Below are 14,610 nucleotides of genomic sequence, written 5' to 3' on the forward strand. Positions count from 1 at the left end.
TTTGCTGTTCAAGAAACATTTATTATTATTATTATTATTATTATTATTATCATCATCAATATTTAAAACAGTTGAGTATTTTTTTTTTTTTCAGGATTCTTTGATGAATCGAAAGATCCAAAGATCAGCATTTATCTGAAATAAAAAGCTTTTGTAAATAATATATACTATATATATATTATGGGAAAGAAATGATAGAAATTAATACTTTTATTTAGCAAGTATGCTTTAAATTGATCAAAACTGATGATGATAATGTATAATAACATCATGTAATCATTGCTGTTAATAGTGTTCATCATCTGTTTGATTACGTCTTTAATTGATTTTCCGTACATTTCTGCCATATGTACATTAACTGACAGTCACCACTGATAAGCTACTACTAAATATATTGTAGAAACATAATTCTGTAAAGTTGCTTTGCAATGATTTTTTATCGTGAAAAGTGCTATACAAATAAACTTGAATTGAATTGAATAAAGACATTTATAATGTTACAAAGGATTTCTATTTCAGATAAATGCTGTTCTTCTGAACTTTCTATTCATCAAAGAAAACTGAAAAAAAATCTACTCAGTTGTTTTCAACATAATAATAATGAATGTTTTTGAGCAGCAAACCAGAATATTAGAATGATTTCTAAAGGATCATTTGACTGGAGTAATGATGTTAAAAATGTAGCTTTGACATCACAGGAATAAATTCCTTTTTAAAATATATTCGAATAAACAACAGTTATTTTAAATAATAAAAATATTTAAAAATGTTACTGTTTTTGCTGTACTTTGGATCAAATAAATGCAGGCTTGGTGAGCAGAAGAGACTTCTTTAAAAAAATCTTGAACAATCTTACTGTTCAAAAACTTGACGTAGTGTAGTTTTATAGGAGGAGGTTTCAGAGACTTGTATGTACAGACATCTGTTGTGGGAGTTTTTGGCAGTTTTTCTGAGGCTTTTTTTTAATTTTATTAACAATTGTTCATCTCGATATCGGAATTATATCGTATCGACTGAAATTAAAGGGGTCATATGATGCGATTTCAAGTTTTCCTTTAATTGATCAAAAGTGATGATAAAGGCAGTTATAATGTTACAAAATATTTCTATTTCAGATAAATAGCTTTCATATCGATATCGATAATTATATCGTATCGACTGAAATTAAGAAATATACCGTGATATAAATTTAGGCCATATTGTCCAGCCCTATAAGAAGGCAAAAGATGCCCCTGCACAATTAAGCAATTAACAATTAACAAGATGTGTTATGCCTGTCACGAATAAAATGAAATGTGAATTAACTGAAAAGTATAAATTGTGGCATTACATTCAGTAGATTTGCTCACCTTGTATCAGATTTTTTTACACACGATTTACAGCATTGAGCGTTATAACCAATCATACAAGTTTCTATTGAGCTTGTGAATGCATTGTCCAATCAGAGGTGTTTGTTTTGTTTTTTATTTGAGTTCTATGTGTGCGCTCACTGACTGAATTCTGATTCCAAATGTGCAAATTCTCTCATCCTCCTTCAACAAAGTGCAGATAAGATGTAGGGCTGGGCGATATAGCCAATATATCTCGGTATTTTCTACCTTTTTCAATTTGGATGGAAACAAAATCTGTATTTATTTTGAAAAATGTTATTTTACATCCTGCCCATGTTGTCTAATGAAACAATGTTCATATTAAAGGCCATGAAAACAAGTATAGTGAATGTTACTGTTAGCTATTATAGCCTATGTGCAAAAAACAGATTAAAATCACATTACATTCTAACATTGTAACATTACAATCTAAAAAAAAAAAATTATGCTCCTTAAAGCAGAAGTTAAATTCTCTAAACTAAAAAAATACTAAAAACTTTTATAGGTGAAGAATATACCTGTGAAATCTGCTGCTTTCCTCAGTGCATAACTTACATCTCAAACACGTTAAACAGCACAAGTAGCCTGTCTTTCAGCAGCACATGTATCTGAGCATCTGATGGGGCAAGCTGCTTTAAACTGTATGTGTTAACTCTATCTTACGAGTTATTTTAAAGCCCTTGATATAAAGCATGTCTCATGTTTAGGACAAACTGCATTGTGCACTTTTCCAAAGCAGCTCACTATGTGTCCTCCGCTATTTTTCAGATGCCATGAGCGCAGTTGCGCTGTATGTCGACACTAACCACGAGGCTATTGGCCTCTATATACTGTTTTCTTTACTACACGCATACTAAAGCGTGGACGATGCTTGCGCTGTTTTCAGCCTCTGCCGTCTCACTATATGACGATATGAACACATGAACACACTAGGGATATGCCGGTATCAAATTTTCATGTTGCAATTAATTGCTAATGCTTTTATCACGGTATTAGGTATTATCATGGTATTGAAATTTAGCAAAAAAGTGTTGTCATAATACAGTATAACAGGTTTAATAACTTTTTACTTATAACAAAAATAACTGAACATTTCAATACAATAAAGCAATACACAAATTTTTTTTTAAACGGATTAAAGTGCAAAAGAATTATAAAGATCAATAGGTAACACTTTACAATAAGATCTCATTAGTTAACCTTAGTTAATGCATTAACATTCACAATGAACAATATTACATTTGCTACAGAAGTTATTAATCTTTGTTTAAAAAAATACAACTCTTAGTTCATGTTAGCTCATTAAATAACACAATTGCAACTTTTGATTTTAACAACGTGTTATTAAATATTGGAATTACCTAGGGCTGGGCAATAAATCGATAACGATAATTATCGCGCGATATAAATTTCCTCGATAAACGATAACGAGTTCAATAAATGTTCGATATAATGTTTCTGCGGCAAAGGCGGAACGAAAGAATTTGTCATTTGAAAAGTCAGAAAAGTCATTTGATGCGCGCCACTCGGACTGTTTATCCGCTCGGATCAAATTTCAAACAGCGGCGAGGCTATGGCATTATTTTAATGACAAATGTCGAGAGCGCATTATTGTAGCGCGAAAGCACATTAATATAATGCGCGAGCGCGGATCTCTCCGCTCGCGCGCGGATTTCCTTTGCTCTCGCACAAAACCGGACGCGCGCGCTCAAGCCATATTACATTTTTACCATGGTATTGAGGTGCTATATTTGTAGTTTTAACTGTGATCGTCATTATCTAAATTAGGGCTGCATGATAAATCGCATGCGATATTTAATGCGCATCTTGTCAGAAAGCCGGTTCTGTAATCAGCGGTAAATCTCCATCACGTGCGTGCTTTCACATTGAGCAGCATTAACTACACAGAGCCGTTGTTCACTGACGAGCTGCTCAAAAAATCACGCGAATATGAACGTGGTTTTGCGCAGCTCGTCAGTGAACAACGGCTCTGTGTATGCTACTATGGAAGACCAATGGTTAAAAAAAACCCCACCTCAAACAGTCAGAATAATTAAATTTCACCATATATAAAATGAGATTGGTACAATTTTTACAGATATTACTGATTTTGATAATGAACATAAATCTACATCTGCATCCTAACTCAAGCTATTATCAAATGTGCATTTCTAAGAGACAAAAAGTGATATTATTATTATTATTAATATTATCAGGCAACCCAAACCTGTTTCTTGATTTGAAACAATATCACTCATTAGAACATGCATTTATTTTAAGGAAAAATGACTGAAAAAGTGTAAAGAATTCAAAAACAAAGTGTTTGTCATGTTCTGACCATAAAGAATAGTTTAAAACCACAATTAACCATCTGGTTTTTACAACTTTCACATTGGAGCAAAAATCTAAATTTAAACTCGAAAGAAATAAAAATTTTACATTTATAGTGATAATTATCGAAATCGACTGATATGAAAAAAATATATATCGTGATAATTTTTTGGACATATCGCCCAGCCCTAGAATTACCTAAGATTAATGAATGTTTAGAATAATTTTTCATTGGCAGTTTAACTAATGAATTAACGAATGTAAATTAATGAAGCCCTAATGTAAAGTGTAACCGAACAATAAAGAATCAAAACACTTTCAAACAATATCTAGGGCATGTTGTAGTCCAGGTTAAAATGTAAAAAAGTGTTTAAATAAATAGCCTGTCAAGTCTAAATATTTAAGTTTTTGGTGCTGTGATGAACACCATAGCGAATCACTTAGGCTACGTCCACACGAAGCCAGAGCTTTCCCTATCCGATCTTTTTTTTCCCCCCTCGTCTCAACAAATATCTGCGTCCACACGAAACCACAAAACCGATACAAAACGATGTAGTATACATGCCAGGCCAGTATGTGGCGCTGTAATTCTGCCACAGCGATGCACTAAAACCGGAGAAGACTTGGACTATGCGCATAAACCTTGCGCGCGGTATACAAACGAACATGGAACAATACATTTATTAATCTGTGTTAATGTTAGTTAATAAAAAGACAATCGTTCCGTTGCTGTTACGTGACGTAGCGGTGTCACGAGACGAGGGACTAGGGGCGAGACGTGGGCTGATGATGTCATCGTTTCAGAAAATATACGGATTCGCTGTCCACACGAAAACGCAAGGGCGGCGTTTTCAGATTTATCCACTCTGGGACCCGGTTTAAAAAAATATCGGTTTCACTCTTCCAAAACGCCGGATCCGTGTGGACGAAACGCCTATACGATACAAAATTTATGCGTATACAGCTAAACGCGTCTCCGTGTGGACGGGGCCTTAAACACGCTTCAGAAACAGAAAGTAGCTGCTTTGTTTCTGGGGTAACGGCTGCATTTTTGCTGTTTAGCACCATCTGCCGACAGAGAGTGAATGTGTGCTTTCATTCAGAGCGTCTCACGCCATGAGCTTCTCATCCGTGCTTGTTTACATGAGAGCGCATGCGTCTGTGATGCAGCATACAGTGGTGTTGTGCATTGTGACCAGCTGATGGGAAAAGTATTCTTAAAATGCATTCAAAATTCTGAACAATTTGTAATTAATTAATCTCTGTATTCATTTCATTTATTTATATAGCACAAATAAACACAACAGGAGTTGACCACTGTGCTTTACAGAGTAATAAAACTAAGATACCGATAAAAAAGAAAGAAAGGAATAAGACGTAAAAAATAAAACCTAATTAAGAATTGCTAAAAGCTCGGGCCAGAAGATAAGACTTTAACTTTGATTTAAACTCATGTACAGAGGACAGGGATCTCAGATAAAAAGGAAGTTTGTTCCAGAGCCTAGGTCCAACAACGGCAAACGCACAATCCCCTCTTGACTTCAGTCATGTTCGAGGCTGCGCTACAGAGTAATTGTTTGCGGACCGTAGACACCTGCCTGATGTGTTCAGATTCAAAAGTTCAGACAGGTACGAGGGTGCAAGACCATTTAGAGATATAAAAACAAACATCAATATTTTAAAATCAACTCTATGACGTACCGGCAACCAATTTAGAGCCATTAAAATAGGAGTAATATGTTGGTGTTTGCGGACTCCCGTTAGAAATCTGGTGTAGAAGCCAGTCTCAAATATGCCCCAATGGCTCTCAATTAGAGCGTGCTGCGCTTCCCCTTTTCACCACAGATTTACGTTGCAAAATTGTGGGGCGCTGTTGAGCTCGGGAGGTCTCAGGCACCATCTGCCCCGCTTAGTATCATACATGCCTGCTAAAGCCATCAAATGCTGCACTCAAGTCTAAGAGCATTAAAATGACTGAGTCTCCGGAGTCAACAGATAGCAGAATGTCATTCAAAACTCTTACTGTGGTTTGTCCTAAAACCGGACTGAAATTCATCAAGGATAATATTTGCATCAAGGAAGCTCTGTAATTGCAGTAGCACTTTTTTCTCTGGAATCTTAGCTATAAAAGGTAAATTAGAAATAGGTCTAAAATGTGATAAATCAGTGATGTCCAAATTAGGGATATGCCGGTATCAATTTTTCATGTTGCGATTAATTGCTCATGCTTTTATCACGGTATACAGTATTATCACGATATTGAAATTTAGTTTAAAAAAAGTGCTGTCATAATACAGTATAACAGGTTTAATAACTTTTTTCTTATAACAAAAATAACTGAACATTTAAATGCAATAAAGCAATACAGAAACATGTATAAAGTTAAAAGTTTTACACAGATTAAAGTGCAAAAGAACTATAAAGACCAATAGGTATCACTTTACAATAAGACCTCATTAGTTAACCTTAGTTAATGCGTTAACATTCACAATGAGCAATAGCTACATTTGCTACAGAAGTTATTAATCTTTGTTTAAAAAATACAAGCAAAAAAAGATTGAAAATAAATAGCCTATTAAGTCTATATATTTAAGTATTTGGTGCTGTGATGAACATCATAGCAAATACACAAATCTGAATGGCTGTTTAAATAATTTAAACACGATTCAGAAACAAAGTAATGCAGCTGCATTATAACAAACAAAACAAATTTTAGTCAGTTTAATGTAATGACATATCAAATAAAATATACAGTCTTAGTACTGTATATATAGAGAGTGAGAGAGAGTACTTGAGTGTTTTCACTTTGGTATATACTGTATATATATATATACATACATACCAAAGTGAAAACACTCAAGTACTATATATATATATATACAGTACTAAGACTGTATATTTTATTTTATATGTCATTACATTAAACTGACTAAAATTTGTTTACAGGGTTTCTGGGGTAACGGCTGCATTTAAATGAATTATTATTATTATTATTTCTGCAGTTTAGCGCCATCTGCTGTCAGAGAGTGAAAGTGCGCTTTCATCCAGAGAGTCTCACATGTTCCACCATGTGCTTCTCGTCCACGCTTGTTTATGTCAGAGTGCTTGTTTATGTCAGAGTGCGCACGCATCTTTCACGCAGCATACAGCGTTGTTGTGCATTTTGACCAGTTGATGGGAAAAGTATTTTTAAAATGCATTCAAAATTCGGAATAATTTGTAATATATAATTATTCACGGTATTTAGAAGTGCCCACGATAACAATATCGTGCATATTCATTACCGTGATATATCGCATTACCGAATATGCGCAAGTCTAGTCCAAATTAGGTCTTTTCAATATTTGTCTCACCCTGGCATGTTTACAGAGAGCGGGAACAGAGCCTGAGAGAAGGCTTTTGTTGATAATTAACAGGATCCATGCCCCAACACTGTCAAATATGTGTTTAAAAAAACAAGTAGGAACAATGTCAAGAGAAGAGGTAGTAGGCTTCAAATTGTTGACTATATCTGTTAGACAAGACATGGTAATTGGCTCAAAAGAGTTTAAAAACCTGGTGGCCATAACAGGATCTGCTGGATCAACAGATGAGGGTAATATAGACAGTCTAATCACTACTATTTTGTCAACAGAAAACTTTTTCACACAGAGAGGAAGATTCAGTGAGATAATTGTTTCCTACGGAGTTAAAAACTGAATTTAAAATATTAAAGAAGATCCTAGGATTATTTGAATTTTTAGCAATTATCTCCGAGAAACAGCAAGACTTAGCAGCCTTGACAGCTTTCTGGTATGATATTAAAGACTCCCGTAGTATTTCATAGGACACCTGTAGCTTATCCTTTTTCCATCTGTGCTCTGCTCTTCTGCAAGCTTGTCTTAGATGGCAAGTGTTACTGTTCAGCCATGGCTCAAATTTATTTTGAAGTATTTTGAAGTGCCTACGATAACAATATCGTACGTATTCATTATCGTGATATATTGCATTACCGAATACTGGCACATGTCTAGAACACACAAATATCATCTCAAGCTGCTCTGAAAGTCACTTCATTAGCATTTTAACATTTAATTTGAGGAAACTACCGTCATATCACATACACAGCAGATGCAAGTTCTTCACGGCAACGCAACCCATCAAAATAAAAGTTTGGTTTAATGTGAAGAAAGAAATATATTACTTAGTGCAGTCTTTAGACTCAATGTAACAACAATACTACTACTACTAATAAATATTTATAAAACTTTATTTTTAAAGGAACAATCACATTTGCTTTCTTTTTAATTTTAACAGTAAACCTCTGTTGTGCAGCACGTTGTTTGCCAAAAAAATAAAAGGGTTTAATTTTCATTTGATTAGGATAAACTAATGTTTTATGCCTTCATTTGATTACCAGAAAAAATAAGAAAAACTTTTATAGGGCCCTATTATTGTTAAAAAAAAAAATAAAAAAATAGGACCTCATACAAAAAATAATAGGTTTAAATTAATTTCTTTTTATTAATTCACCATTTGTAAACTGATGTTTACTGTTAATTTTTTAGAAATATCACTAGCATTTGTATTAAAACTATATTCACTGAATGTAATAAAAAAATCGAGAATCAAATCAAGAATCGAATCGGATCGAATCAAGAGCTTGCGAGTCAGAATCAAATCGAATCGGGACATCTAAATCGATACCCAGCCCTACTGATCCTTGAGATCAGCTTGGGACATCCCTCCTTAAGACATGACTGTTTTATGTCTTATGTGTGGGTTTCGCTGCTAGAGTTTGCTTAAAACTAGTGCTGTCAAACGATTAATCGTGATTAATTTCATCCAGAATAAAAGTTTTTGTTTACATAATATATGTGTGTGTATATTGTGTATTATTGTGTTATTAATAACTGTGTTATTATGTGTATATATAAATACAAACACATGCATGTATATATTTAATAAAAATGTTGTTTATATATTAAATATAAATATAATATAAAATATACGAATATGAATATATAAATGTATTAACGTAAATATTTTCAAGATATATACTGTATGTGTGTGTATTTATATATACAAAATAAATATACACAGTACGCACATATATAATGTAAACAAACTTTTATTTTGGATGCGATTAATCACGATTAATCGTTTGACAGCACTAATTGAAACAATTGAATAACAAAGCACTAATTGAATAACAAAGACATAGCTAGATGACACAGTAACCGAGCATGGGATCATGGGAGTTGCTGTGTTCACCTCCACGGTCATTTTTGCTTCATGGTGTTATATTTGATAGAACCTGCAGCAAAAGATAATGAATAATTGTGGTCCATCACAAATGCATGAAACATTTTTGAAAGGATTGTTAGATGCTACCAGAGATCGTCAGCTTAGACATGACAAGTACTGCTTCCATGTTTGCTGTCGTTTTAACATCATTAAAAGGACGTGAAAGATCACAATCTCTATGATTCGCTTGAAAAGTAGATTGTGATCGCCTTCAGGGTCAGTCATGAAATTGTCAGATTGCCCACCCCATTTGTTCAAATGTTGTATCTTCCTTTACAAACAAGCTGTTGTTAAAAAGTAATAATAATTAGATGCTAAAAACTGTTTTTTAAAGCTCAGTTCTTTTCTCTTAAGTTTAACTTGACCTCGCCATCTCGTGCTTCATTTTCTTTGTGTAACGTTAATTGGCAAAAAAGAGTCTCTGAAACAATATTTGTGGGTGTCCTTTGAATCAGTCAAGTTTCAGAATGAATTTCTCAGGCATGCATGCATAGAGTATCTGATAGTTGGCATCATTATGTTTTACTGTACAGCTGCAGTCTTATTATCAGCGCTTTTGGCTGTATGCATCTTTGGTCACTGTACAGACAAGCTTGCATGCAAGATGACAAGAAGAATGGATTGTGGACTGGTATTGCTGAAATCATTTTAGATGTATCAGCTGTTTTAATGTTTCATATGTGTAGTGCAAAATGTTGATTTAATTTATTCATAAATGCAGTATACAATCAAGGAAACACAACACAATAAGCATGCTAAATCTTCTTTTTCTGTAGTCCTTAATCCTGCATCATGTTGAAATTTAAACCTACATTTAACCTTAAATATTGAATCGGAATTATTGAGCTTAATTTTAGTGATGCACTTCCACTGTCTGACATGCACATACATTCTATAGTGCTTGTTCAGCAAAGCCTGTTCTGTTAGGACATATAAAGGATGCTTTGTGTAAAATGGGAAGTCATGTGAATTTCTAAAAGTTGAACATGTTAGCTGTGTGGATTCTAGTGCTGGATTAACAATATACATTTTTGTTTTCAATCGATACCAATATGGATGATTAAATCTCAAGATCTTTCCAGTCTATTACTAATCACAATAAGCTTTGTTACTTTTAGTATGCAACAAAGTCTAAGCTCGCAAAATGCAAACTCTTTAATGTGGTTATTTGGACACTTTCAAACTGGTTAGTTACTAGCAAGAAAAAAAATTACTCTAAACAGGAGCGTTCTGATAAATATATGCACAAAGATCAGTGTTTTCCCTAGGTTTACAGCTTTGGGGGGGACAGCAGTCAATATAACAACTGAACAATTATTTGAACTGTACATTGTCATAAAAAGAAATGTTCCGATGTTTAGCTCAGTTATCCACAAAGTGTGCAGCTTTAAAATGCAGCTATTTTTGTCTGCTTTTCAGGTGGTTGACGTGACATTTTCCGACGCACGCTCTCTGTCTGCTGGTGGGAGTGTGCCCACCTGTGTGTATGCGTGTGTGTGCGCGCGCATCAGGGCAGAACTCCGCCATGCACGGTACAGAGAGCAGAGGAGAATTGTAAACGCACGGCCATGTAGAGACAGAAACATGCCTTCATGTAAATAAGATAAATAACATAAGGCTATTTAGTTTGTTTAATAAAATAACAAGGTATAGACCTGTTCTATAGAAAAGTAACCTTAAATGACTTCTGTTGTGATCTGGCGCTATATAGAAAATTGAATTTAATAAAATAACAAATTAACGAAATTAAAGGGGGAATATAATGGCAGGGGAAACTGAAGATATACAGTTTATTTTTACTTAACCTATTGTCTTCATTAATGTATGTTTTAATCTGTTAGTAAAACAAGTTTTTATTACAGCCACTGTTTAAATGTTTATATTTTATCAACCAGTTGAGTGGTTTAATAACAGTTCTGTTATTAAAAAGCTGAAAAAAAAAACATTACGTTATGTGTAATTTAAACGTTTGTACAACTCAGTTTTTATTTCAGTGTTGATTATTAAATAAATTTATTATTTATTAACTTTTTGGCCAAGGGCATTCATTTTTGGCTTCGTAATATTGTAAATATTGTAAATGTATGCAGAATGTCAGCGATCTTGTATGTTTAAAAAAATATCTTTAATATTTTGAAATGGCCTGTTATGCTAAAATCCATCTAAAACATCTTTTGTATAGCATGCATCACATTGTATTTACATTTTTTTTATTGAGCTCATATTTATGAGGCTGCATGGAGCATTCTTTTAAAAAATAATCATGCCAAAGAACTAGTGATGTACAAATATTGCTTAAGAGGTCAAATCATTTAAGAAAGTGTTTTTCTTTAAGCATACTGTATACAAAAAAAAGAGTCCACTTATGTTAGTCAAGTAACCTGTGGACATCAAGTAAACAGTGGACATTTCTTTTGAATACATGTGACATAAGTCACTGAGAAACTGAAACTGATATATTTTAATGGTCTTTGTCACATCATGTCCAGCTCTGGTTCTTTTAGTTGATGTGGTCAGTGCCCAGATGAAGGTGAATGCTCATCTTCAGTTCATGCTGTTAATGTGTACCTCTTAATCTTCATATTAAAGATTGAGTTTTAAAAAAATATATTTTTATCTTTTTCAGTTCTACAAACATGTCGTCCAAAGTGTTGAGAAATTCGTTCAAAAGGTCAGTTGTTATTATTTTGCAAATGTAAAATTATTTAATAGATATTTGGAAAATGCCTAGAGAGAGCTCAAGTGTTTCCAAGCTGTATTTTTATTTTCATATGTGAAGTGCTTTATGTAGAATAAAGTCAATTAGTAACATTGAAGCCATTAAAGTATCTTATTAAAAAGTTAATTTGTCAGCCCAAGACCACCAAAGACTTTTAGTAGCTATTTAATGAGATATTTTAAACATGCCTAATGTGAAAATGTCTTTTGCACAACCAAACCCAGAGCTCAGTGTGGTTTAGCCTTGCTGTGATGATACAAAACTGATGGTTGTCATTTCTAATGCATGGAATATCACTGGCTGTCATGTTTACTTTAAAAAATCTTGTATTATATGGTGGTTTGAAGCCCAGAACCTACACACTTTTTCATCATTCATTACTTCTCTTTCTTTTGTATGTGTAGTGCAAGCCTGAATACAAAGTCCCCGGTCTGTACGTCATCGACTCCATTGTACGGCAGTCTCGTCACCAGTTTGGGCAAGAGAAAGATGTTTTCGCTCCACGCTTTAGTAAGAACATCATTACCACGTTTCAAAACCTCTACCGCTGCCCAGCCGATGACAAGGTGCGTTTGTTTCTCATGCCCCTGTAATCAAATGGTAAAGGTCTTGTCTAGACACTTTTTTCCATTTGCTTATTTTCTACATTCAATGTTGGGTTGCAGAGTAAGATTGTCCGAGTACTAAATCTATGGCAGAAAAACAGTGTCTTCAAGAGTGACATCATCCAGCCTCTACTGGATATGGCAGCAGGGCTCCCACCCCCCAGTGTTACGCCCGTCTCTGCCAGCAGTGCCGTACCCGTCAACAGCACTACTCCTGGTAAGTCATTCACTCATAATGCATCCTCTGTCAAACAATACACTGTCGTGGCAACATGTTTTATATTCGTTATATTGGGACTACATGAATCATTTTTGGTGACAACTAACTGTGCAGTGGGTCTGTAGTTCCCAGCATTCTTTGCATGGGATGGCAATAAGAGAGTCAGTTTATAAGTGTTATTGGTTGTGTTTTTTTAAATAAAGAGAAAGATTGTTAGTAGGATTGCAACGATTCATCGGCGTGGTTGATTATGAAAATGCGTCGATTAGCATGGAATGCGTCGACGCGTAGCACCTTTAGCCACGCCCATTGCGTGAGCCTGCAGGTAGAAAATTACATTTATTGTTAGCTTCCGGTTTTAGCTGTATCCCTTCTAGCCACAACCAGCCTGCAGTAATCCCTACTTAAGACAGTTTTTCTGCCATGTTTAACACAAAACAAGACTCTAGAGCAGAAGGTAAAGGCTAGTATGGCAACATCACTTCATAGTTGCGTTCATAGAGCATTTTATTATTATGTTATTATACGACCGTCAGAACCGCATATATAATATATATATATAGCCGAATTGACGCCTTTACATTGTCAGGATTCACAACCGCATTCAAAGCTGCACTGAATGAACGGAACAGCACGGGACATCGAGTTGCCTATATAATCATGACGGGTTTAATTCACCCACAGAGGAGAAATGATTCGCGTTCATAGATCCACCGGGGCGAACGCACTCTCTGCACTCGCTAACAAAGCATGTAAAGTCATTGTTAGTTGTTTAACTGTGTGATGGATTGGACAAGCCTCGACTGGGCTCATTTATTTAAAAACGGGCTGTCAACTGTGTTAAAACTTCCCAGTGTTATGACGCCATTTTTGATTCTGTTGCTCTAGTGTCCTGAATGCGGTTGTGACTTCAGCTGTCTTCAGATGTTTTAATCTGCTGAATAAATGACACATTTTAATTCTCTCACCAGTAAGCAACTGCTGTCAGTCCCAAATCGTAACTGTGAATGCAGCCATAATGTGCATTTCTATTGATTGTATTGTATCACTGCCCTGTAATTCTTTTTCTCTTTCTTTCTTGCTTTTTCTTTCTTTATTTATTTTTTATTCATTATTTATTGTTATTTTTCTTTTTCTCTCTTGTTAATATTTTTTTATTTATTAATTTCTTTTTCATTTTTATTTTTTATTTATTATTATTATTATTTCTTTCTTTTTCTCTCTTTTCTTGTTTTTATTTTTCTTTATTGTTATTATTTTCTTTCTTTCTTTCTTTGTTGTTATTTATTTTTTGTAAAGTATTATGAGAAAGCGTTTGAATAAAATGCTAAAACATTAATAGCAGAAGTTACTGTTATTATTTATTGATCGTTTACTAACAAATTCATCAACTGATCAGAAAATAGAATAATCAAAAAATAATCAATAGATTAGTCGACAATAAAAATAATCGTTAGCTGCAGCCCTAATTGTTAGTGTTTAATATTCAGTAATATTGGAGATTTAGAAGAGTTTCTGCTACATGACGGCCATGATGTTTATTGCTTCACTCAAAGAGCAAAAACTAATAAAATAAAATAAAATAAAAAATAATAAACTCAATTTTCTTTAGCTTATTGGATGCACTATTGTTAGTATGGATGACACGGGAGCTTAATTTTATTAAGTTTGTTCAACAATTTGTTTAAATTGATTTATTCTTGTTGTACTGATTTACTAATTCCGTGGAAAAGTTTTCGTTTAAGTTTACTGAACAAACATTTTTTTGAGTGTAATCAACTATGACCAAATATGTAGTCTTCTAAAAAAAACAAAAAAAAACAGCTGTGCGCCTGAGTGTGCGGGAAGTTCAATGCAACCTTGGTTAATGTGTCAAAGAGACTAACTCATTAACTAAAATGTTGCTATAGTAACCTAATATTAATGTTAGAAATCCAAAGCTATGGCAGTTTGAGTGGTTTTAAATGCTCTATACTGTTTCATAATTAATAGATCTTTTCACATTCATCTTGACTGAAGGGCAGGATAGTCTGGTTGATGCTCTGATGTACACTTTTTTTTTTTTTTTTTTTTTTTTTT

At 33.9% G+C, this 14,610-nt stretch overlaps 1 protein-coding gene across 1 annotated transcript in view; it reads left to right on the top strand.

The window, feature by feature from the left end:
- Positions 1 to 14,610, top strand: part of LOC107680102 (protein SCAF8-like) — a 46,993-nt gene that overhangs the window by 24,993 nt on the left and 7,390 nt on the right. Inside the window, exons 3-5 of the mRNA XM_016475871.1 lie at positions 11,614 to 11,658; positions 12,111 to 12,272; positions 12,372 to 12,528. Of these exons, the coding sequence (XP_016331357.1) occupies positions 11,614 to 11,658; positions 12,111 to 12,272; positions 12,372 to 12,528 (364 nt within the window). The remainder of the gene's footprint in view (positions 1 to 11,613; positions 11,659 to 12,110; positions 12,273 to 12,371; positions 12,529 to 14,610) is intronic.

Source organism: Sinocyclocheilus anshuiensis, unplaced genomic scaffold, assembly GCF_001515605.1.
Source record: "Sinocyclocheilus anshuiensis isolate Anshui unplaced genomic scaffold, SAMN03320099.WGS_v1.1 scaffold1290, whole genome shotgun sequence".
NCBI lineage: Eukaryota > Metazoa > Chordata > Actinopteri > Cypriniformes > Cyprinidae > Sinocyclocheilus > Sinocyclocheilus anshuiensis.